At 39.6% G+C, this 24,643-nt stretch overlaps 1 protein-coding gene across 2 annotated transcripts; it reads right to left on the bottom strand.

Annotated features, from left to right (window-relative positions):
• Positions 1-593: 593 nt before the first annotated feature.
• Positions 594-24,643, bottom strand: LOC111236466 (tyrosine-protein kinase JAK2-like). Of its 2 annotated transcripts, none has more exons than XM_022765204.1 (25): positions 24,330-24,643; positions 24,113-24,246; positions 21,721-21,957; positions 20,865-20,988; positions 20,643-20,760; positions 17,899-18,044; positions 17,017-17,308; positions 16,484-16,603; positions 16,119-16,276; positions 15,443-15,554; positions 12,709-12,895; positions 11,910-12,034; positions 11,568-11,702; positions 10,905-10,992; positions 9,956-10,083; positions 9,684-9,822; positions 9,129-9,280; positions 8,321-8,471; positions 7,681-7,817; positions 6,903-7,092; positions 5,680-5,804; positions 5,390-5,562; positions 4,984-5,101; positions 2,734-2,847; positions 594-1,535 (listed from the first exon to the last, which is right to left on the bottom strand). In XM_022765204.1, exons 3-25 carry the CDS (start codon positions 21,923-21,925, stop codon positions 1,428-1,430), a joined length of 3,345 nt encoding a protein of 1,114 aa, XP_022620925.1. In that variant the 5' UTR covers positions 21,926-21,957; positions 24,113-24,246; positions 24,330-24,643; the 3' UTR covers positions 594-1,427. The 2 variants fall into 2 exon arrangements, with proteins under 2 accessions (XP_022620925.1, XP_022620924.1); XM_022765203.1 differs by having other exon boundaries at positions 24,346-24,643.

Raw genomic sequence — 24,643 nt, 5'->3', positions numbered from 1 at the left:
TATAGTATTATATTATATAAAATATAGACTTTATAAAGTGTGATATATCTTGTTTAATTTAAAAGTCTAAATATTAATTAAAAAACATATTCTAAACTTAAGTTAATTGAGTTTAAGTTATCAAATAATTTTGACTTGTTACTTTACACTAAATATACTAAATTTAAAATAACATTAAGTTGCAAATACCTCAAAATTTAACTTAGTATTTGAGTATTTATTACTTTCCTGTAAATGTGGAGTCAAGACACTTGGTGGAAATCCCTTCAGCCCCCCCTCCCCAGTCACGGCTCTCTTACTGCAGTTACATAATGAGGTCTAGTCAGTACATATTATAGGATCAGTGCCTATAAGGGTTACAATGATCAAATGGTTTCTCTGACACTAAAACGTTATGTGGATTATAGCTTAAGGTGCACACATCTGTGTCACTTTAAAATAACTCAAATACTAGTGAGTCGACTCTTAAGAACGTCAGACTAAGACACTACTACAGTTTGGACCTTATGCCATACACATTAATGTAAACTGTGGAAAAAACAAGGAGCTTCAAAGCGACGGACCACAAGAATATGCTTAACAGATAACGCTGGTCAATTAAACTGTTCTTTAATTTTCAAACCACCTCTCACAATGAAAACATAAAACAATATTAGATTTTTAAATCAACTTTGTATGGACTTCATTTACACTGACACTTTTCTGGCAGTTCAAATATAGTATTTACTATATTTTCATTTTTATAAAATTATAAAATTTTTCTGGACATATGTACACAAATATACTGTAGGTATATACACACATACATAGAAAACACTCAGCTTTACTAATCCATTTCTCTTCAGGTGGGGGAAAAAGGGGTGGCGAGAGCTAGCCCTGCTAGCTGTTTGTAAGGACAAAACACACACACACTCTTCTCTCTCACTCCCTCACACACTTGGACACACGCACACACGCGCACACACGCACACACGCACGCACACACACACACACACACACACACACACACACACAGAGATCTTGTTCAACACAAGCATCTCTAGCTTCAGGCCTGGCGTTAGTCTAATCACAGTCTCTACAAACTCTTCTTTTAAAACTTTATCCAGGATGTTTGACCAAACACTTTTGCTCTCTTTCAGCAACATCACCTTCAACAGTTTGACGCATCCAATCCTCCATTTTCCTCTGCTGGCCACTAAGCCGCTCCACTGTAGAAAAAGGGGGGTTGTGTGCCTTGCTTAAAGGCACCTTGGCAGTAGTTTTTGAGCTGGTCCTGGTTTTGAACCACCACTCACCAATCACAAACTGCTCTGGCACTCAGCAGGAGAAGGACCTCGTTTTGGCCTTTTTTGTGACCTTTGCCACAAACAGGACAACAATGTTAAGAGCGTCACGGCTGAAGAGGAGCGGGGGCACTTTGGGTGATTTTAAAACTCCTTACTGTCCCTGAACAGGTCGATGCGAAGGGCAAGTTCCTTGAAAGAAGGACGCAGGCTGGGGTCGTTGTCCCAGCACTCCTCCATGACCTCATGTATCTGAGAGACAGGACAAAGAGAAAAAAAATGGTTTTAGTAAGGAGTTTATACTGCATTCATGCAATGTCACACACAAGGAAAACCTGACTGGTAGCCCTGTAGTCAGACAAATTAAACAGCCTAAATCTGGTATTGTTGCTGGGTTTCATATTTGGAGTGGTTAGTTAAAAGTTAAGTTACATTTTAAATTTGCTGAATCAAATGTATTAGAGATTATATTAGATTTTATTTTGACGTAGCTGCCAGTGATGGTGACTTTGCTATAGTTCTTTTGGCAAATGTAGCAGCCTTCAGAAATTCCTGAGTCATGTTTACAACTCTGAGGCTGTCATGAACGGGTTTTCCAACTCAATCAAGTATTGTTGTTGTCTGGACTGTTGTAATATTCTTAAACTGCCCAAGCACACCTCCAAGAGGCTGGATTTTTTTTTTTAAATTAATTCCAGAGATGAGCATTAGTCAGTATATGTCAATTACTCTTGATGGAAATGACAGGTAATCGGGGTGTTCACACTGAAAATGGCACTATAATAAAAAGTGCGAGGGGCGTTTTGCTTCAGGCACTGGTGAAAAGATAAAATATGATCCAGGAAGGCTGGTTTGAGTAACACACCCATGTGTTTTAAGGAAAATGGCAGAATTTTGACCAGGAATACATTCGTCTTTATGCATTGCTATTGGAGGTTTGAAAACTGAGAATAACATGCAAACTGTTCATGTTTGCAAAACTGGTTGAGCTGTAGTTGTTTTACACCACAGGGAAAGACTGTTCTTTTTCAGAATGGAGAAAACATGAAAGGTCTACATTAGGGGAATATGACACATTTTTGTGTTACATTCAACTGTTAGCATCAAATTGTACCTATTTATTTTGATTAATTTATGTTATGTGGATAAACATTATTAGATAAGGAGAGGAAATGCAATGTATAACACTGCATATGGGGCTTCTAGCTGAATCAAATTTGCAGTCCTGTTCCCAGGTAGCCAAATAAAAGAATATGAAAACACCCAACCAAACAAGTGTATAAAATACACTCATACAAATGTGTATATGTGTGAGTACTGAGTATACACTGACATACAGGTGTGAGTGTGTGTACACGAATACAAGTATATGTGTGTACACTGCGTAAGAGTACACGTGTGTGATAAATGAGTCTCTTCAGAGAGAGAAAACAGCAGTACATGTGCTTACCTCTGAGGGACAGCCCAGAGGCTGAGGCAGCCTGCTGCCTGATTTAAGGAGTTCAATGAGGTGATAGACGATCAACTGTCCCTGCTTATCGTTCCCCATCATAGACATAAAAACCTGGGGAGGAGAATGATGACAACCAAGACAAAGACAGATTAAAAACAAGATCCTTACAGATAATAAAAATGACTTATACTCTCAACAGGTCAATGGTCAAAGTGATTGTACTAGTATTAACAACACAAGTGATAAATCTGTTATTACTGAGACAAAGTCAAAGATGTGGCGTAAGCTGAGCAGAGAAACGCTACTACAGTCAACATGGCAAATGACATGTCAGATATAGCATGGAGAAGTGTGTATGTTTAATGTGTAATTATGCAGGACTTCTGGCTCAGCTGGCTCTTTGCCCAGAATATCAACAGCATACATCCAGATGCTGTAAGGTGTCAGAGCAGAAGAGAGGGCCTTGGTTTAACTTATTCAGTACACGCCCTGAGGTATGATTGTTCAGGCAGAGGAGGGAGGAAAACACTTCCCCTGCAGCGTTCGGAGGGTTCAAATGTCAGGGTTTGTTTGTTCTTTTTACAGAACATGAATCACTGTCAAACACGCAAATTATCTGCAAGATGCTGACAGGTTGACGGGCCTGTTCTTCGACGTCAATTTATTTTCTTCTGACATGTTTCTACATTTAACTATAAAATAAGAATCTCTGTGTCTGTATTTTGATTTTCTCAACAACGGCTCTCGACTTGAAACTTTTCAGGTGTACTGCTGAGGACGCAAGGAAGTGCAGTGTCCACTGTGAAGTTTTTTAGATGAGCGGTTATTGAGAAAGCTTCAGACAATTTACAAGCATGCACATGCCAGGGTTTTAAGAAAGAAAAAAATAATTGTCTCTTGGTAGATGGATTCAGTTCTCCCAGTTCACATGTGACCACAATTGTGTTCCACTTAAGTCCAACAAGTTATATTTGACTCCAAGAGATTCTAATGGTTTCTTCCACTTTCGCAGAAAAACCCCTCCTTCCATCGATGTAATATTCTTGTCGTTCCAAAGTCACAACCTCAGAAATAAACTGTACTGTATGTTTACACATACTGCCCTCCAGAACATCTGAATTTTGTTGCATTCCACAGAAAATAAAGCCAAGTAACTACACGTCATTATAAATATATGGGGAAATATAAATATTATTCAGAATATTATATTGTAACTCTTTAAATCTATTACATATTGAGATACAAGATCTGGATCTTATCATTATCTATCACTCATTTGAGCAGTGCACACCAAAATGTTCTTAACCATGCAAGTTTGTCCAGGTTCAAACTAAATATCACAATATACATTTTTGATAGAAAGTGTTTGTGCTCTCTATGGTCCAAAAAACAGCATTTGTAAATTTTAGCGCTTTGGCACTTTTGCTTTTCTTGTACACATCATGTCTAACTTGTATTTGTAGAATTTCTTATTTGATAAGTGATACTGAGCTTTAAGAGATTCAAATGTTTTAAATCCTTCAATCTCAAAGAAATGTCTGAGTGTTTTTAAAGAATCAAACAAAGATATATCTGTCCCTAGAGAGATCTACCACTATATTCCTTTTTCTGCCTTTAATTGATAGTACTAGAATTACCACCTTGCGGTTGGACGCCTTCGCCAAGGAGCCAACTTGCAGGAAATATGGTCATAATCTCTCCTTACTGAGTTACAGTGTTGAATAATGGTCAGAAGTATTTTTGCAGAACATTATGATGTCACAGTGAAGCTGACCTTTGCGTCAAGGCGTTTCTGAGATATCACGTTCATGAGAATGAGACAGACATACAGATGTACAAACAACACCAAACATAATGTCTCTGGCCCTTGCTGTCACCAGGCATAAAAAGTTCAGAGACACAAAGGTAATGTGGGGAAAGAGGTGGAGGAGGACATGCAACAATGACATGCCACAGTGTCATGTCAGTACATGTCAGGCTAACTGTCAGTGTCAGTTACCCTGTTTTCTTAAATTAAAATGGGATCTTCTGTATTACAATAACTGAAACTGTAACTGTAACTCTGAGTTAGTAGGACCTCGTGAAGTACTGGGTGAATAGCTTTGGGAACTGTCTCTACATCTGCACATCACATTTAATATTAGTCCATTTTCATACTGTTCCCTACACTCAGCAGTGAACATGAATGAAGCTGAAAAAGCAGTGAAAAAAGCCAGTGCATGCACACGTGAGTGTGTTATGACTTACTGCAGGAGGGCTACAGATCTTGTCGCTGTGGGTGAAGAGCTCATAAAGCACCACTCCAAAGCTCCAGACATCTGACGCCACAGAGAATTTGCTCTCAGTCAACGACTCAGGAGCATACCTGCAAAACAGGCAAGTTCACAAGATGACTTCAACACTACGTCAGGCATCACAGTGAAACCAAACAGATAAAAGGTTAGGAATGCCAACAAATTCTTAACAGGAATTTCTATTGACAAATGATTGGTTAGCCAAAACAGGAAAAGTTCAATTAAAACCCTGCAAAACTCTGCAAAAGAATTTCTTAAATTAAAGAATTCCTCAGTATCAGCTCGCGGTACAGCATTGTGAGGATTGTAAAGACTTCTTTGTCAGAGAGAACAAAACATTCCAGAGAAAACAGTCTGACCAGAATATGGGGCTCTCTCCTGGCTCTTTGACCATGTAGTACTCTTTGTCCTGAGGCAGAACTTTGGTGAGGCCAAAATCTCCAATCTTCACCCTCAGCTCACTCTCCACTAGGATATTTCTTGTTGCCAGGTCTCTGTGGATATACCGCTTACTTGACAGGTACTCCATACCCTGTGAACACAGAACAAAAAAACAAAAAAAACATTTTTATTTTTTATTTTTGCATCAGTAGCTCGAGTGGTCAGCAGCTCCAGAAAGCATGTTACAAAACTGGCCAAAGGGCTGTACCTTGCAGATCTGAGAAGTGTAGTGCACAAGCTTCTTGTGATCGATCCTTTCCTTGTTTTTCATGAGGTAATCTCGCAGACTTCCAAAAGGCAGATATTCCATAATGAGGCGGAGATTTCTTCGTCCTGAAGGGAGTCAAAAAACACACAAAAGAAATTATTCACCATATGCACTTAACAGCCATAAAAGTTTGTATATTTCATTGAGAGACTAGTGTGAAATCCTTCTTTATCGATATTAAGGTTGATGCTGTGGCGAGTGATACCAAAATGAACTTGTTTCATAAGGCTGGTTTATAGTTATTTGTGGATGAATACAATAAAGCCCAGTTTGCTGAATGTCCAGTAGAGATGGGCAGATATTACAGGAGCTCCGATGCCTATCTCACTCCTGTGAAGCTCACTGATTCAATACACTGTGTCAGAGCCTGTGACTTCAAATGTGGCTGGTGCTTCACTGAGACTGTTGAAGGTTTTGTAGTATCAGTATAGTATATACAAGTATAAAATAGGCACTTTAGTGGTGTGAGAAGAAAGAATCTTTCTTTGAATCATCGATCTCCAATCACATCACATTGCGGCTGATATGAAATGTTATATAAACATCAACCATGAGGTTAAAACACATGAGCCCGCAGTGAACACTGAGCCTTAACTACACTAATAAGATACATTCATATTTTGTGTAAGCAAAATTTTTTATATGTCGGCTTTTTGGACAATGTATTTATCAGTTTACTTTAAGATAATGATATCTACATTTAATACAGCACTTCTGAGCCAACATGTTATACCTTTAATAGTAACACACAGACTTCTTGGACTTTAACTGCTGTCAAATCAGATTCAATTATTGGCTAAGAGCTATAATGCTGTCTCCCCGGGCTTTAACGCCTGCTATAAATTTTACAAGCTTCCAGATGTTACTCTAAGCACAGCAGCTTGAGGCCCTGAAACGTTAAATATTTTTGGGGCAGAAAATGAAAGGAAGCTCCATAGCTTAATAGGTCTTAATTTTCCTACAATTTAAAACACACAATAAACCTTTGACATTATGGTAATTACACAGTGAATTTAGATACATGTATTTAGATATATTGTATGAAATCACTGATTATCTTTTAATCACTAGATAACCCTGACCATTATTGTGATAGATTATGCTAAGTTTCAGGTTCATTTCAGGTACTAGAGCAAAGCTATTAAAATAACAGTGAACTGTACCTGCACTGTAGCATACGCCTTTGTACTTGACGATGTTCTCATGCTGCAGAGATTTCAGGATCTCGATCTCGCGCTCAAAGTCTCGTATGTGCTCTGCAGTGCTGTGCTGTAGTTTCTTCACAGCCACGACCTCCCCAGTGTTATCCTGCAGTGGGTCATACCGACACATCTCCACGCTGCCAAAGTTTCCCTGAAACAGAAGACCAACTTCTGTAAGCTGTCATTTTTTCTCAAGAGTGTTTTCTTACTTCGACAATGCGAGGTACAGAGCACCGTGAGCTTCAATGCAAGTCCTAAAATGCATTGCACAACTCTTCTGCAGTGCACCAGCTGAAAGTGTGCGCTTAGTGTGTTTTTGAATTTTCATGGACTTACAATACTATATCTGCTGACTAGTAAATGGCTAGCTAGATAACTAGACAGACTAACAAATAATGTGACATGACACTAAGAAAATTTTAGCATCAAAGTTAATTGTCTATCAAGTGAAAATCCTATGACAATCCAAGCTATCAACCCCTCATACCCTTTAAATAAATAATGTGAATAACCTAATTTCATTGAATCAACATTCACCTCAAAAAACGTTATAAATTCAACATGTCAGAAACTGATGGTTGGGATTTGGTGTCAATAATAAATGTAATGCATGTATCAAAAAGACTAAAATATCATTACATGTCAAACAAAAAGGTACTACAAGAGGAAAAGGGGTCACAAAGTCTGAGCATATTAACATGGGGGTAGAGTTGCTCTGAAAAGCACAGTTTCTTTATACCTTGCCCAACTGCTGTAAGAATATGAGGTGTCTCTCTTCAAACTGAGCTGGCTCCTGATTCTCAAAGCCCCCAGTGGACCAGGCGGAGCCCACAGTCCTGTTTGGCAGGATGTCACTGTCAACGATCAACTCATAGTCTGGGGACACAAAAGACAAAAAAAAACAAAAAAACAAACAAAAAAACATGTACATGAGAGATAATGCAACAACTCAGAAATGAATCAATATAACATCAATAACATTTTCAAACGGGACAAATTTGACCCTGAAATCTTTTCAGCATTTGTCTCCCTGTTTCTGGTGTCTGGGACAAGTTAGGACTAATCATTATACACACAGAGTTTAAACTTTTCAAATCTACCCTGCAGGACAAAAACATTTGCAAAATGCTGAGGAACACTATCCCTGCTCCATTCCTTGTCTCATTTCCGATATCAGCTAATTATGACCTCATCAAAACAGGAGCTGAGACTGAGCTGAGGCCATGTTTCTGAAGACACAATGATAAATGTGAGTGGGGGGTCAAAGGATGTGTGTGTTAGGACACTTGAGATTCAACATCGGTGTGACCTAAATTCCCTGTTGTGACACCATTAGGGGACTTTTGGCTGGCCCAGCTGGCGAGGGGATATACACCGACCTGGTGTGAAGAGGCTGTGGAGGTCACGGATGATGGCCCGAAATGTTGGCCTGAATGTGGGCTCGTAGTCCATGCAGCTGGTAATCAGATTAGCCAGTTCGGTCCACTTTGGTGCAGGAAGCTGATGGTGGTCCTCGTAGAACAGGGTTTTCTATGAGACATTTCAAATACAGTCTTCTGTATTTTCACATTCTGCATATGATATGAAGCAGATATAAAGCATCTAAATACACTAAATCATGTTGAGACTGAACTGTCTTTATGGATTTTCCATGTAAGTAAAAATGACACAGTTTGGATTTTATTTTGAAGTAAACTGAAAAGAAGAAGAAGAAGAGTGCAAGCCGAGTCACATCAGGACAACATATTGCAGCTAAACAAGTAAAACTCAAATTCACAAGGTGTGTTTCCAACCAGAAGTGAAAAAAAATTACAACCTGCTGTTGTAGCAAACAGAGAAGCCTCAAGCAATCAGCTGACAATGTTGGAAAATATGACGACCTGCTCTGCTAACTGTTTCTATGAGGTATATATTAATCATGATGTCATTGTGAATGGTCATACAGTCACAAAAGCGATGGAGATATGGTATTAAAATACAGCAAACGGAATCAGCAAATAAATGTCATTAAACTGGAACAGAATTTTGAGATACCGAGAAATTCTCAACCCTACTGCATCTTGTGCCTCATTTTAAACAAAACTGAGAAAAAAAATCATATACCATGATATGCACAATATTGTTACCATCTGATATTAAGTATATACCTTGATAGTCTATGTTTTAGGTCAAACCACCCAGCCCTACCTTAGAGTTGTCCAGTGTTGATAGAGGTTTCTCCCCACCACTGCAGATCTCCCATAGTGTGGTGCCAAAGCTCCACTTGTCTGCAGCCAGGCTGAGGTTGGCAGGGTCCTCGATACACTCAGGGGAAACCCAAGGGATCCTCTCAATCAGGACTGAGCACAAACAAAAACATTTAAACCACCACTGTTAGTAAAGACTTGATTTAATTAGAGCACATTTTCAGACAAGATTTTAATTGATTCAGTTTAGTTTTATGCTGTAATTGGGTGCACTTCTTGCACTCTATAATACATCACTCTGCATCTAGTAATAAAAAAAAGAATCAATTCCTATTAAACTAAACTCATTTTCTTTATTTTAATAGCATATCCCAATGTCTTACAGATCAGTTTTACCTGTTTTAACAAAACACCATAAACAATGAAGCAATCCAATGCAATGTGGATTTAAGATGGTATCATCTCACTGCCATCACAGCCTTGTTAAATAGAAACATACTGCCCTCTGTTGATTAAAGAGGTGTATTACAGTTATGTTGAAAATAGACCAACTCACTTTCTTTGGGTAGGACAGTTATGCTGATGCCAGGGTCACTCAGTTTGATAAAGGGGGGGTTCCCAGCCCTCCGGTCCTCCTCTCTGATCAGAAGAACATTTTTAGCACACACGTTCCCATGGACAAGATGCTTCTCTTCCTGCAGGTACAGAAAAGGAGAGAGCTATCAGTCTCTTACCTACACTGAGAAAACAATCACTCAAAATTTTCATTCTCAATACTTGGTGAACAGCTGGTAAATGCATTAAATCGGACATTACATGGCTACATACCATGAAGTTCATGGCCCAGGCCAGCTGCTTTGCCACTTCAAGCTTCCACAGGATGTTTATAGAGTTTTTGTTCTTCTTCAAGTAGGTATCCAGTGAGCCAAACTTCACATACTCCTGCACCATAATGTCTATAAGAAATGAAAGCATTTTTTATCTTATTTAAAATCAACTCAGGATCTTGCGATCACAACCCAAGTTTTAAACCTCTTCACTTCATGTCATTCGATGCTATTACCCTGATGATCCACTTTGCAAATGGTGTTAACCAAAGCCACTTGCAGGGAGAGAGCAGGACTTAAGTGTCTCTCGATGACACTTGACAAAATGACAGGGATACAGTTCACTTTTAGATGGTCTAATTAAGTTTGTGATTTGGTGTCAGAACAGTAAAGATAGAAAAATGCTGAGGTACACTCAGTTATTTATATTTAAAACTGTGTCTTGTTGGTCAGGAGTGGCAAATTTTATTCCTCTACAACAGATTACTCACTGTAAATCAAACAGTGAAGTGTTTACTCTTGAGGTTTTACACACCTCTATGTTTGTTAGTAGTCCATTCAAATAAAAGTAATACCCTCCCAAACAAGAAAAAGGACCAGTCATGCAGGTTACTTTGTCAATAGTTGTTTTGGTTTTTTTAAGTTTTGAAATGATTCAGGTGAATATTTTCCTTTAAAATAATATCAGTGTTTCCACTTGATCAGTCTGAGCAATGCAGACATGTGCATGAGAGAGTGTGGCAGGTGAAAGAGTTTCTGGGGCGGGGTATAGTAATCCTTCTAAGAACAGCCCACCATGCCTCAGGCTCAAAGAGGCCGGTCAAGATTATAGCAGAGCATGGTAGAGTCTTGATATCATTAGACCAAGCTCATTCGGCAGTGTTACTGTGTGGGCATTTGAGGACATTCAGTATGCTTGTTGCACGACAAGTTGAGAGATGCAGACTTACTCTCTTCTCCGCAGACACACACGCCGTAGTTAAGGATCAGGTGCTTATGGGACAACTGACTCATCATGCTGGCAGCTTCAAAGAAAGACTGCAGGACAAGACAAAGTCATAAAACCAAATTATTTATGTGCCCATGTCAGAAAAAAAAGATATGCTCCTGTGATTCACCTGGGACTGAATTACAGAAAATGTAACCTCTCTCAACCTGTTCTTGCAGGACATAAGGCCATGACCATATCAGATGAGCTTAATTTACTTCACTGACACCACCTATCATGTGCAATCAATATATACAAATGATTTAAAAAATTGGACATTTCAGCCATTTATCCAGCACTTTAAATACACATTTTAACTTCTTTTAAATCAGTTGAGTTACTCAGTTTTTACAGGTAAATGCACAAGTACCCCCTGGGGTAGTTAAACCCCTGGTTGGGAATCAGTGGACTTAGCATGAGTTGAATGGCATCTAAAAGGACCTCAAAACCTCTTCCAACCTAAAGTAGCATGATGAACACACTGCAGTTTTTAACCTTCAGTATTGTTTACTTTTTGTATTTCTTTTTTTTTTTTTTAACCAATAACCAATTAGTGGCTGTAAGAACTGAGCCCAGTCAGTGTTCCCGCAAAGACGACTTTTAGCACAGCTTTAAAGCCACACACCTCAGAGTAATTCCTGTGGGCATGATCAAGCACTTTCATGACAACTTCTGTGTGGTGCACAAGTCCATAATCTCCCAGCTCCTTGCGGACCCCTTTGAAGATCTTTGTAAATGTCCCTTGACCAAGACTCTCCATCTGACAGGAAGAACATAATCGCAGGTTCAATTCAGGAATCATAAGCATTAAATTCTAACCCTTAACAGGTGATTAACTTAATGAAGTCAGAGTTTGACTTGTGGGCAAAATGATGATGTAGTAAAATAATAGTGCCGCACAATGATATTGTGACATACACGAGGAGATGGAGACATGATTAATCCTGAAAATGCAAACTAATCTTACAAATTCCAGATCTTCTTTCCTGATCTTGTGAAACACCATTTGACTGATGTTGTGTCGATGTAGTGATGGAGATAGAGGCACTTCTGAGCCCTTGTTGCACCTGCACACAAGCAGGCAGGACTTTTCTGATGGTGGAAAGACAAGAACACATTCTTATATTAAACCAGTTACAGCTTACTAAGTTGAAAGTGCACAAACATAAAGACTCCAACTGACAGATAAACTTGAGAAATGAAAGTGTGAGTCAGGGATGGAATATGTGACATGTTGAAACTTCAGTTATTATAATTCAAAGCTCAGTTTTCATTTACTTACGGAAAGGACTGGGTCACCTTTGAGGCACCCTGGCTGTGAGTTTGTGCTCCATGCATCCCAGTTAGGAAAATGCTCTCTCCCTTGCTCTTAGTGACTAGTCAGTATGTACTTAAAAACCCACTGAATAAAACAACAGTAAGCATCAAACTGGGCTGCACTAGATAAGCCTTAACTAATGCAGGGCAGTTGATTTGTTGTATGGGGACAAAGTTTCTTGTCAGGAGTCCTAAATCCTGTCTTGCAGCATCTAAAACTCACAGAGCTGGAGGCCAATGGACACCAACTGATCATCCCAGTTCAATTACCATGTCTGTAAACTGGTAGGAGATCCCCATACACACATTCAATAGAGAAGCCTGGTGTGTCTGCATCTTAGGATACTGAACATGTTCCATGCATGCTTGCATCCAGTCATAGACTCTGCTAATGTCTACTAATCTCTCAAAAACACACACTGGACAAATCCAGATTCTGTTAGCCTTACCTTTGGCTTTAGGTGGACAGCACTTGCTGAACTGGAAAATGACACTGTCAGAGCGCACAGTTTCCTTTTGGTAGCAGCTGAGTAGCTCCTGCAGGCTACTGAAGTTTCTTTTGGCTCCACTGAGGTTAAACTCACCGCTGGCAGACCTGGTTATCTGGCAGTGCTTGTATTCTACAGTGTCATACACCTGGGACAGAGAAGTGGAAATGGATATAAGTCAAGTTTCAGAGAGTGAATCAGCAGTTATTCAAGAGGGAGAACCACAGATGAAGATTTCAATTTTACAATGAAAACACTGAGGATTAAAACAAGAAGAGAATGCATTACTTTACATGTAGCCTTTAGATGTAACTTTGCATTGAACCAGTGTGACCAAAATGTGTCTGCAGTGCAGAGTATTTAAAACTGAAAGTTGGCACAGAATCCTTTTCAGATCCTTAAGAACGACAATAACACTGGATCAAAAATCTCAGGCTGCAGTGTTGCTGTAGACATGCTGCTATGTCACAGGTGACAAGATGAATTATAACCCAGGGAGTCCAGTTTGAAGGCTTATTAAACACAAATGCTACAAGGTAGTCTTTCTGGTATGTGGCTGTCTGACAGGGAGCTAACAGGGTTGCTGCCAGTTATCCTCTCTACACATCCAAGTAATATGAGGCTTATCATCCACACTGGGCCTTTTGACATTCTGCAAAAGAGAATTGGCTCAGAGATCGTGAAAAAAAAGACTATTCGATACTACTAGAGAAACTGAGGGACTGTCACTTGCATGTTTGTTTATTGTTTATTGACAATTTCAGTATCTTTTGGAAGTATGAAGACCACTTTAAACCTGGTGGGGTTCATCCAAACATCAGTGGATCCAGACGACTCGGTGCCAACCTACGTCATGCTCTTGGGATGCCATACCCAAACAAAAACGTGTGGATAAGCATGAAGGACAATGCACACAGGCAGACTGCCTGATCCTCTGCTTTACATCACCCAAAGCGTTCAGAGGATATCTCTGTTCCAATCGAGGACCCAATGACTCCCTTCCCTGCCTGCTGAAGCTCAGTCAAACTGATGAACTGCAATAGCAATAACCACAGACATCATCACTGAGACAGACCCCATATCGCTTCCTTAAACATACCGGTGATCTAAAACAGCCGGTTAGCATTGTCAAACACACTGTAGAGATAACAAATCATTTGGTACGTTTCTTAAAATTTGTCAGTGTTTAGCCAAAGCCAGTCTCCTTTCCTGCCAAAGAAACCCTAGAGACGAAATGAGCCGGTAACAGGTCAACAGATCCTTTTTGGTTAATAATCTGACAATTGAAGAGAATTTGCATTGTATGTTTTTAGTTGAAACCTGGCTACTGGTGCAGCAACAATGATAGAGGCTTGTCCTTCGAACTGAAAATTTTATCAGACAGTCAGACAAAACATAGCAGAACTGCAGCCATTTTCTCTGCACAGCTTGTGTGTAACGACATTGACCTGGCTAAATCTATATCATCTGAATATCTTGCTCGAGCTCAAAGCAGAATTATCAGTGCTCATCATTACATTGTATCGGCCAACGAGATATTCATCGCTATTTCTACAGGGATTCTCAGAGCTGATCTCCAATGGTATTACTAGATATTAAAAATGAATCCTGAGTGGAGACTTGAATATACAAATCAATAAAAAGAATGACTCTAAACCCTGTGAATTCACGGTGTAGCTTTCAACTCATTCAACATGTGTGAAGCCACTCATCAGCATGGTAACATTCTAGACCTATACAGTGAAAACAACAGGGTTCAACACTGATAATGTTTCAGTAGAGAAATTACCTGTTTTTGTGTGTTTTTTGATGCCAACCTAATCTTAAAGACTAGAAGGGAATTTTTTAGTTGAACAGATGTTAACGCAGAATTCCCCAATATTATAAGATCCTTTGTACCATGCAGTTGTGACTGCTCTTTAAATGACACGGTTGAAAATTTCAACAGTGCCTTGTCATCTGCTTTAAAAACCGCTGCTCCACAAAAGGTTAAAAAAAGAGGTTGACTGACAGAATCTCCCCATGGTTAAACAGCATGTGTTAATGAAATTAAGTGAATCTGTCGGGCAGCGGATGGATAGAGGAACACTAGACTCACAGTTCATTGTAATAAATACAAAGAAGCTGTGGGTGCCTATAACAAAGCAATATGTCTGGCAAGAACGGATTGGAATATCAACCTCCACTACTGATCAGCTACTCGACACTGCCCCCACCCCTCCACAGTTCTCTGCATCAAAATGTGAGCAACTTGCATTGTTCTTCAATAACAGAGCCAGTAATGCTGCTGATATAAATACAGATGACCTCAGTAAACCCTGTAAAAAAAAAAAAAAAAATATATATATATACATATATATATATAACAATGGGAAAATTCACCTGTATTACAGTGGACTGTCACTGAGTATAACTGCTCCACCTCATGTATTGACCCTGTACCTACAGTATTTTTTAAGCGGGTGTTCAACAGTGTTTCAAGTCAATACATCTTTTCAAACAAAAACCTTCCTGGACACCTTCAAAACAACTATTGTTAAACCCTTACTGAAGAAAATACAACCTGCATGTGATTTCTTTATTGTTAAGCACTTAGAGTTAACCCTAAGAAAGGTGGCACACAAATAAAGTCTATAATCATTATTATTGTTATTATGGTGAAATGTGCCCACTACTGCAGGACAGTGTTACCTACCTCGACAGGGAAAGTCAGAAAATACTTGTTGAAGTCTTTAGGGCTACATCTCAAAATGTAAAGGCCCCGCTTGTTTCCACACTTCTGAAGCCGGTTGATGGCAAACTCCATTCTGCAACAACAACAAAAAATTTAATAAATAAACAAAATAAAAAGAAATTGAGAGTTGCAGCATGAATGTGCTGCTAACGAATCTGTGAAATTATGTGATGCAATCATGTCAACATGAACCAGAAACTCAAAGGAATACTTCCAAAATATTGTGAAATACATGCCACGAACAACTGAAGCTGTTTTAGCATACTCCTCCTGTAGAATTCTGTACTAAACACCAATGTGGAAAGTTTAACTACTGCCAATACAAAGGTGACTGGTGCAATTCAGCACTCGAAGCAGCATAAGTACAAGTGTGAGGAACGTAGAGAACATAATTTGCAGCTGTGCCCATTTGCACTTCATTTTGTGCCCAGCTAACCTCTGTGGGACGGATGAGTGACTGTTGGTTTGTCAGTTTTGAAAAAATTAGGTAATGTGGCCACAAATCTGAGGAGTCGTCTGTTATCTTGACACTCGAGTGAGGCAGTGGAGGCGCCACAGATTAGCATAATATTTCAAGTTTAGGATTAGAGATGGGTTACATTCAAATACAAATCAAGCTTTGAGGTTCTTCACTTACGAAATCGGGCCGTGGCAATGAGAAGAGATGGCCTCCACAAGCCTCGGAGGTGCCACTTCTTTACAAAGGTAGTGATGTGCGTCTGTAGTCAGCCGATAGTAGCCGTCAATGAGGGACACAAAGGAGAGCGCTTCAGATAAACTGGGGAACTCCAGCTCCTGAAATGTATGAAAAACCACAACAGAGCACATCAGCAGGATCCTGTTCAGACAAGATGGTGTAAACCAACCAAACTGTGGATTTGACACTGCATTATATTTTTTTTCTGTTCTCCGCATGAAAAAGCAGGGGAGGAAAGCAAATGCTTCACAGTGTTTGCTCTGGTGAAAACAGCAGACGGAAAGGGGTTTGAAAAGTGAAATTACCAGATTCTTGCCATCTTGCTTGTTGATGGTGACCACCCGACTCTCTGCAGCACCCTCCTTGCTTGCCTGTTTGATGCTGATGTCAGTAACATCAGGGAAGTCACACAGGGTCTGCAGCTCCTGGCCAAACAGAATAACAATAGCTTATGACTTCATATTTTTGTTTAAAAAAAAAAAAAAGATATAGGCTGATATATCTCATGCCTCCAAGCGACAGAACTCCATTGTGATCCAAAAATGTTTTAGAAACATTCAAACGTATACTGTCATAGTCACTCATTATAAATAATGCGGCAAATGTAGTATATTCTGAAACACTGCTCATGCTTTGGGATGCAATAAAGTTTTTATTTCCTTGTTCTTTTGGGTGGCATTTCAGTGTTGTGGAGTTCTGACATCAACACTGGGAATTAGTGGTTTCCTTCCTGTGTTGCACTCATTTTACACTGCTCTGTATAAAAGTCTGTTAAAGCATGTTAAGCAAATTACAGCTGAAAAAAAAGGCAAAAAAAAAGAAGAAGAACAGCACGAACCTGGTCAGAATCTTTCAGCTTCTCTCGACACCACTGGATGCCAGTGTCTGCTGCCACCAGGATGATGAGCTGCCCGCTGGACGGTTCTCTGACCTGGAAAGTCTCCGTGTAGAAGGCCTTCTCCAGGGATTCCATGCTAATGAGGTACTTAAGCTTGAGGTCGCGCGCTGTGGTCCGACACTGACTGAACTGCTGGATGAAGCGCTTGAAGCGGAAGCGGATCCGCTTTCGTGTCAAGAAGTTGCGGTCCTGGATCTGAGCTCTCATGTCCTTTGGCAAGAAGGACTTGTAGCTGGAGGAGATTCAGTAGATTTTTGTTTATCAGCATAAAGCCAGATGTTGTAAATCCATTACAAATATCATATTATGTAGATATGGGTGTCACTCTTATTTTTGAATGTTGTGTTTGCATATAATAAGGTGTTGTTTTGTGTGAAACATACAGCAAGATGCCATGAACATATTATTAGGTTGAATAGAAAAGTTGCTCACTTGTGCATTTTTCATTAGTGAAATAGGAAAAAAAAAATCATGTTCATAATAAAGGGATTCAAAAACTCTCAGGTTGTGAGAGCTGACACTGAATGCTTATTTACTTACTTTCTGATCCAATTTTTCCTGATTTGAAGATAATTTTATTTAGGCAAAATTCAAGATTAGTTAATGTTGTGTTTCAAGTTAGTTTTGTTTTGGTCAATGAACAAAAAAAAGTTCTGTAGAAAAAAAAAGTCCATTTATTAGTCCTTATAGTATCCAAAAAGACATTGTGTTGGCATCAATGCTGAAAACCAGGTTTTGTATTTGGCTCCATTACATCACATAGTGCTTAGCCGCTACTTGTGTCACATCTGGTCAAAAGCAGCCTTTGTGTTTCACTTGTACCTTATAGTGTGGTAGATGTCCAGTGGCGACATCTGTCTTTCCTTGGCTGTCCTTGTCATGTCGAGTACAGCCATACCGAGGCACTCTTCCTGAGTCTCATGGGAGTTGGGGATCTTCACCAAGCCATTCACAAAGTCATTCCTCCACTGCACACAGAGATGAGAGTAACACAGTGGCTGTTAGGGACTACTGGTGAACCAATCTGATGGCATATAAAGTGTACAGGTGTGTTCAGATTCTTCACACTTCCTCACCTGCTCATATGTGAACTACCAAAGTCTGTACTCCGTGTGTTTGTGTTTGTGTGTGTGTGAAAGAGTTTGTATCAATCCAACAGTTTTAGGCTATGTTCCCTGCTGCTATCTGAATCATGGCATGGCCCAACAATGGCACAAAGGTATCTCTGCGTTGGCGTCTGAATAAACTGTGGTGCAGATGGTTTATTGAGTTGATGGAAAGAAGCCCGGCCACAGAACAGAACGTGACGCGTGTGACACCTGAACAATTCAAATGTTACACAAATTTATTTATCTACTAATCAGAGCCTCACCATGTCCATGTCCATTCTCTGATTCTATTTCCCCTTGTTATTTGTGACAGAAGCTCATATACAACGACTATGAGCTTGTCATAACCACAAGACAAGATAAATAACGACTCAGAGAACAATTTAGTACAACATGACTTGCTCTCAGTGACTGGAACAAACTGTTTTCGTTTTCCCTGCAGGTCCATGTAGCACTGCATGCACTGCCTGCAATGCAGGATGACGGCTCACCACAACTGACCAATGAATGAGCCTCCCGTCAGCTCATCTGACATCATGGCTACAACTCTTGTTTTTATTGTAATAAATCAGTGTGAAAACTAAACAGACCAGAACTACAAGATAACATTGGAAAATCCAGCAGGTGAATTCAGAGACACACTTCCCCTTCCAAGTCATAATAGCCTTTCTTTATCACAAACACAGAAGCTCAGCTCTAGATTAGACTGTGAGAATGAAACATATCCTTCATAAAGCAAAACACAACATCTGTCCGAAGTGAATGCGAGCATGTGTAATGGCTTAATGGCGGCAAATACACAATGTGCTACACCCTCAAATGACCCCCGCAGATGTGCTTCCCTTCTCCCTTTTAGGCTTTTCCCAAGCCACCGGGGGCAGATTTCCACAGGCATAATTCCACATAATCCTTTAGTTCACTAAGAGGTCAGCTCCAGTCATATTACTGGCTTAAGTTACCTGGATTCACCTGTACTACAAACTTCTTTTCTATTGCACTGTGGTTAACATAAAGCATTTCTTGACTCAGGCCCCTTAGGTTTCCACCTGTCCTACGGAGACATTTAACTGTTACAACTCTGTTTTCCTTTGACCAAAAATGCAAGAACAAATACTCAAACTGCCAACAGAGAGAGAGAGCGAATTGAAAATGTACGCAATTCAAGCACACAAAACCAGAGGGAAATGAGTTTGGTCTCCCAACCCTTGGCAGGTAAAGCTTTCCGTCTTCAGACTTGGTGACCTCTAAGACTTTAATAAAGTCGTAGTACTGTGACCTCCATGACCAGCTTAACCTGCTGGTGGGCCTTAGGGAAAAAATGCAAAATTGGCCCATACTGACCCCCCCGTGAACCCATGTCACCCCTAATAATCAACACTAGTAATATAACATGTTGAGCAGCTGACATTTTTGGATGGTGCAGTTTGCACAATAAAAATGTCAGGAACCTTAATGGATAGGTCTGGTGATATGATATATTTTTCTGACTGTCAAAAAAACGCATGAAAAGGACAAAACCAACAAAGAATTGATTTTAACAAGTACTGCCTGTGTAGCCAACGCTAGCTGGATTCCTTTGTGTGAAAGACCTTGACTGATGTCATTAAACTGTTAAAAAATCATAAATGAGCCACACCGTTGCACTGGGTGACATCTCTCTTAATTACCATGAACATGTACACCGTAGTGGGCCCCCCTCCATGACAGGGCCTCAATGCAGGGCCTCTTTTAAGACCCTTATCATCATAGTGGATATTGTGCTAATGTAGTGTGTAGTCCTCTCAAATATTAGTGTTTGGTCAAATTCCAAAAAGGAAATCTGTGCATTTGCCAAGTCTTGAGGGGCTAGAACAACTTCCTGCTTTGCCATGTCAGTAATCAAGCCTTACTGGCATCCTGACTGCACCTCTTCAATACTTTGTGTGGCAGACTTAATTGTTTCAGACAAGGACGGGAACTTAACAGCAAACAATGACATTTTAGGACAATGGCTCTGCTCTGAGGCTGCTATGAACTTTCAGACCTTCAGCACAGAAAAAGCCTTGGAATGAAGCCAAAGTGCGGATTTTGGCCCACAAGGTGCAAAATTGTTCCCAAAAACTGAGTTCGTCCTCACGTAAGAGCAATAACTGCACTCATTAAAAGTGCCAGCTCTCTTGTTTTATAGTTTGATACTTCTCTATCTTTATCAGTGTCCCTGGGCAATACTTTAAAAAATGAAATTTTGAGATGTGACCTAACTTGCAAGCTAACAAAACTGATATCACCGCACATGTCAAGGATATGAGCTGCTTGTTTTCTGATGCCTAATCTAGAATACTAGGCTGCAAGGCAACGTACGAACAAACATCTACAAAATGCTCTTCAATATTTTTGTTAAACTGTTCCTGCATATTAAGCCCTAATTTCTAACCATTATATGTAATAAGGATGGTGGCTATATGCTGAGGTGCTTACCTGAGAGAACAGGTATGACATTACAAAGTCATCGAGGACAGGGCTTTCTGACCCCTTGGTGACGCCATATCGATATGCCCGCGATGCCCCACCACTGAACCAGCCAGGGAAGTAGTACCTGTAGTAAATGGTGATAAGGAAAATGTATCAAGTCACAAGGATATTTGACTTTTAATCTGGAGAAGATGCTGAAGAGACAACACAGAGGGAAAATAATGCAACCTTATTCTGAAAAACACATCTTCTGAAGCCGATTCGTCAAGCTGGAAGATGTGGTTTGGTGAAAACCACAAGCAATCTCGCTCTCTGAAGAGACCAAAAAGGCTGCAGTACAGAGGTGATATACCTAAAGCAGACAAAGAATGAGAAACCACATTATGTTCTGTGAACTAACACTCCATTTGATTATATATAACATGATCTTTAAAACAATACAGCTCGTCTATGCTGTGTGTTACTAGCTTGGTCCGAAATACATTTTGTTTGTTTATTTCTATAAAATGAAGTGCACAAACAAACTACAGTATACCTGTGGAAATTGTGTTACTTCAGGGCTGAAGAGCACTTACTGTATTACAATACGCCTTAGGACACACATTTGAAAGCTATCTGTTTCTAGTACCAACACAGGTGAACAGAAGGTCAATTAAGATTATCTAAAATGTCAGCTATGTTTGGTTTATCATCAAACACATAATGTGCGATTCCAACAACATGCAGGTTAGTCTTGCCAAGCCCTCCCCCGACCTCACGGCCCTGCTCTATGTATTAGTTGCATCATATTTTTATTAACTCTTAAATTGTACCTATGCAAAACAAACAAACAAACAAACAACAACAACAAAAAAAAAAAAAACAGCAAAGCAAAGCTATCACATTTTTGCTTATCCTTAAACAGAGTAAAGAAAGTTCGACTGTAAACAAAGCATGGAGATGATTGAACAAGCCAACGATTTTTTTGCTGATAGGTTTCACTGTGGCCTCTTGATAACCTTATCTTGGGACCTATGCCCTGAGTTACAGCAAAACACATGAATGAGGGTGCTTTATGCAGGCTTGTAGAGCTTTGAGTACTCACTGCACGCCTTGGCTGCATCTATACACAGCTCTTCAGCCACATAGTCCCCAGGTGGGTAGCTGAGTAAGCTGCAGTCAGCTGCTCCCTGGCTGCTGTGGTAGAAATGAAGCCTCAGAACAGCAGCGGCTGGTCTTGTGTCTGGAAACTCCCGATGGGCATTTCCATTTTGATGCACCGCGGGGCATGTGTCTGTCACAGTGTCCATGGCTGGCAGGGAGTCCCTCAACGACACGCAACCTTCAATCAGTTAAAAGAAAATGTCAGCAGAAATAAGGACGGCTTCTTTTTCTCAGCAAAGTGTGATGAATTTAACATCATAATCAGGGAACATGGGCACAACTGTTATCAAAATTCAAGCATTACATAAAGCTGCAGTACAAAGGGACCATTGTCTGGAAAAAGGTTATAAAATCTGTAAATCTAATTCAAAAATAGGCTACTTGCAGTGAGAGTTATCAAACACACTCAGAAGTTTCACTGCAAATGGGATATTGAGATTTTTAGCCCTGCTGCACAGCATATTTTGATACCAGCTTAGTGTTAGCCAAGTTTTAAATATATTATTCTCACTACATACAATCCTTACTGTGAGATGTAAACACTTTTTACACTCTGCAGAGGCAAAGCAGAATACCTCTTTCAAACAGCTGCTATTCCGTTAACCCCATCTCCCTTTAACTCAAAGACTCAAGCTGAGAGCTGAATTAAGGATGTTTTATTTCTCCCACAATCATAACCTAGCATTCATAGATGCTGAGGTTCCATTCTCATTTTTTATATGTAGCTTATCAACAGCATAACAAACTAGTTCTAATGATTACTAAAACTTCTCAATGTTTTTTTTTTTAGCATTAAAAATATAATTACCCTTAAATTACTAATATGAGCTCTTTTTGGCCGATTAGAGGTAACACAATAAGGAGGAGTTCAGCTGTGTTGAAATAAAAACTATTCACTCCACCATGTGTGAATCAGAATCAATTCATTTCTTGAGGGAAAAATGTACTTTTGCGTGTGAAAATTGCATAATTTAGAAAAGGGAACTTATGAAGCAATTCTGAGACATACTAAATCAGGAGAGGGATATAAGAAAAATTGCAAAGCACTACATATACACTATGGTCAATCATTTTAGAGACAAATAAGACACAATTGCAAATCTGCAATGAGCAAGCAGTTCCTCAAAAAGTGAGTATTTGTACTAGACGGATACTAATGAAAGAAGCCACCAACATCACTATGGCATGTCTGAAGTAGTGCAGGTTTCTATGGCGTCACTTCTAAATATTGACTATTGGTCTGTGTTCAAAAAAAGCTTATTCACCTTGATTCAAAAGTTGTAAAACATCTAAAACACAAAAACTTCACAAGCAGGTGTGATTATTTTCATGATCGATTATTTATCAAGTACTGTTGTAATCTATAAATAGTCAGTCTATAAGTAGTGACTAATAACGTTACAATTTATCAGAGTAATTTGCAAAAAGAGAGATTCAATTCACAACAAAATTAAACTGAAAAGCAACAAATCCTTACAATTGGGGAAATGAAAATGGTAAGAAAACAGTTTATTTACTTAGTATGTAAACTTTCAGTTGATCATCATAATTGCTGTTGGTGAATTTTATGTCAATCAACTACTCCTTTAACGAATTACTAAATTCAGCCTTTGTATGAATAATGGTCAGTAAGCAAAGAAACAGTACACTGAAGCATGGAGCATGCAGTCTGATGTAATGACATTTCCCACAGAAAGAGGGAAAAAAAATACGGCACCTTTGACATTCGTGAAATTTAATACATTTCGTTAACTTCTGCAAAATCCTGACCCAAGGATAACTGGCCATACACCTCATATCAATTCAGTCAAGGATTTACACTGACTGTTCACCATGAAGCTCTAAAATATCAATACTTCCGACTTTCAGCAGCATCACTATATTAAATCTTCACATGACCTACTTCATGAGTTTTATAACTGAATGGACAATCTACACAGACAATAAGAATGCCAGAACTGAAAGGGAGGAATGCCTTGTTTTCTGGACGATGTCTGTTGTTATGTAAAGTTCACCCAAAGGTTGCTATGTCAAGTAGCAAAATCTCAAATCAACAGTTAGATCCGGACAAATATTAGAAACTTAGCTGAAGAACAAACTCATCCAGGCCATGATCTTATGTGCTACCATTAGCTATAGCTGCAATAGATTAACTTAACGCTAGCACCCTCACACACCCACCTATGTAACTTAACGTTAATTATCATGTAAGCAGAGTATGCAAATGTATTTCAGCAACTTGGCTAACTAACGCTACGAGTTTACGTTTTAAACGTTGAAAAAATAAATTGGATAAAGCTGTCGGTGAATTATTAGGTAGTGTAAAGACTTACTTTGGTAGATGAGCCAGACGTGCGGCTAGCTTGCTGCTAGCCTCCTAGGCCAGCGCAGCGGCCAGGACGAGCGAGAGTTTGACGGCTACAGCCGGACACTGCTGCTCAGTCCTTTAAGATCAGTACTCAAACACCTGCACGAAGAGATAACAGTTTATTTATGGTCGAAATCCATGTGGAAATATTCTTATTTCCATGTCGCACTCAGCTGGCTAACCTGCTACATAAGCTACCTCTGGTCAGCCTAGCGTTACCCATCTCTCTCTCCGGAGGAACTTTAGCCGTCTATCTTGTCAATCTTGTAACTTAAGCTAACGCTAGCTAAAACCACGTCGTGCTCGGTTACAAAAAAATTGTCCGATAACACGGAATTCATCTGCAGGCGATCATCATCTTGTGCCAGAACATGTGGCTACAGGTACGACGAAAGTTACATTATTGACATCTCGTTAAACTGAATGGCTAGAACTCTGACAAGGTTGCTAGCTAGTTCGCCAGTGGCAGGTACAGCGCAGCCGAAGTCAGTCAACA

Source organism: Seriola dumerili, unplaced genomic scaffold (genome assembly GCF_002260705.1).
Source record: "Seriola dumerili isolate Sdu_G_001 unplaced genomic scaffold, Sdu_1.0 BDQW01000668.1, whole genome shotgun sequence".
Classification (NCBI taxonomy): Eukaryota; Metazoa; Chordata; class Actinopteri; order Carangiformes; family Carangidae; genus Seriola; species Seriola dumerili.
Note: the sequence above shows the minus strand (reverse complement) of the source record. Positions and strands in the feature narration are given on the sequence as shown.

Coding starts and splice junctions, on each gene's coding strand:
- LOC111236466 (XM_022765204.1), bottom strand. CDS start 21,925: ATGGACACTGTGACAGACACATGCCCCGCGGTGCATCAAAATGGAAAT. Junction 7,093..7,680: donor TCTTACAGCAGTTGGGCAAG/GTATAAAGAAAC, acceptor CTTCTGTTTCAG/GGAAACTTTGGCAGCGTGGA. Junction 1,536..2,733: donor CTCTGGGCTGTCCCTCAGAG/GTAAGCACATGT, acceptor CCTGTCTCTCAG/ATACATGAGGTCATGGAGGA.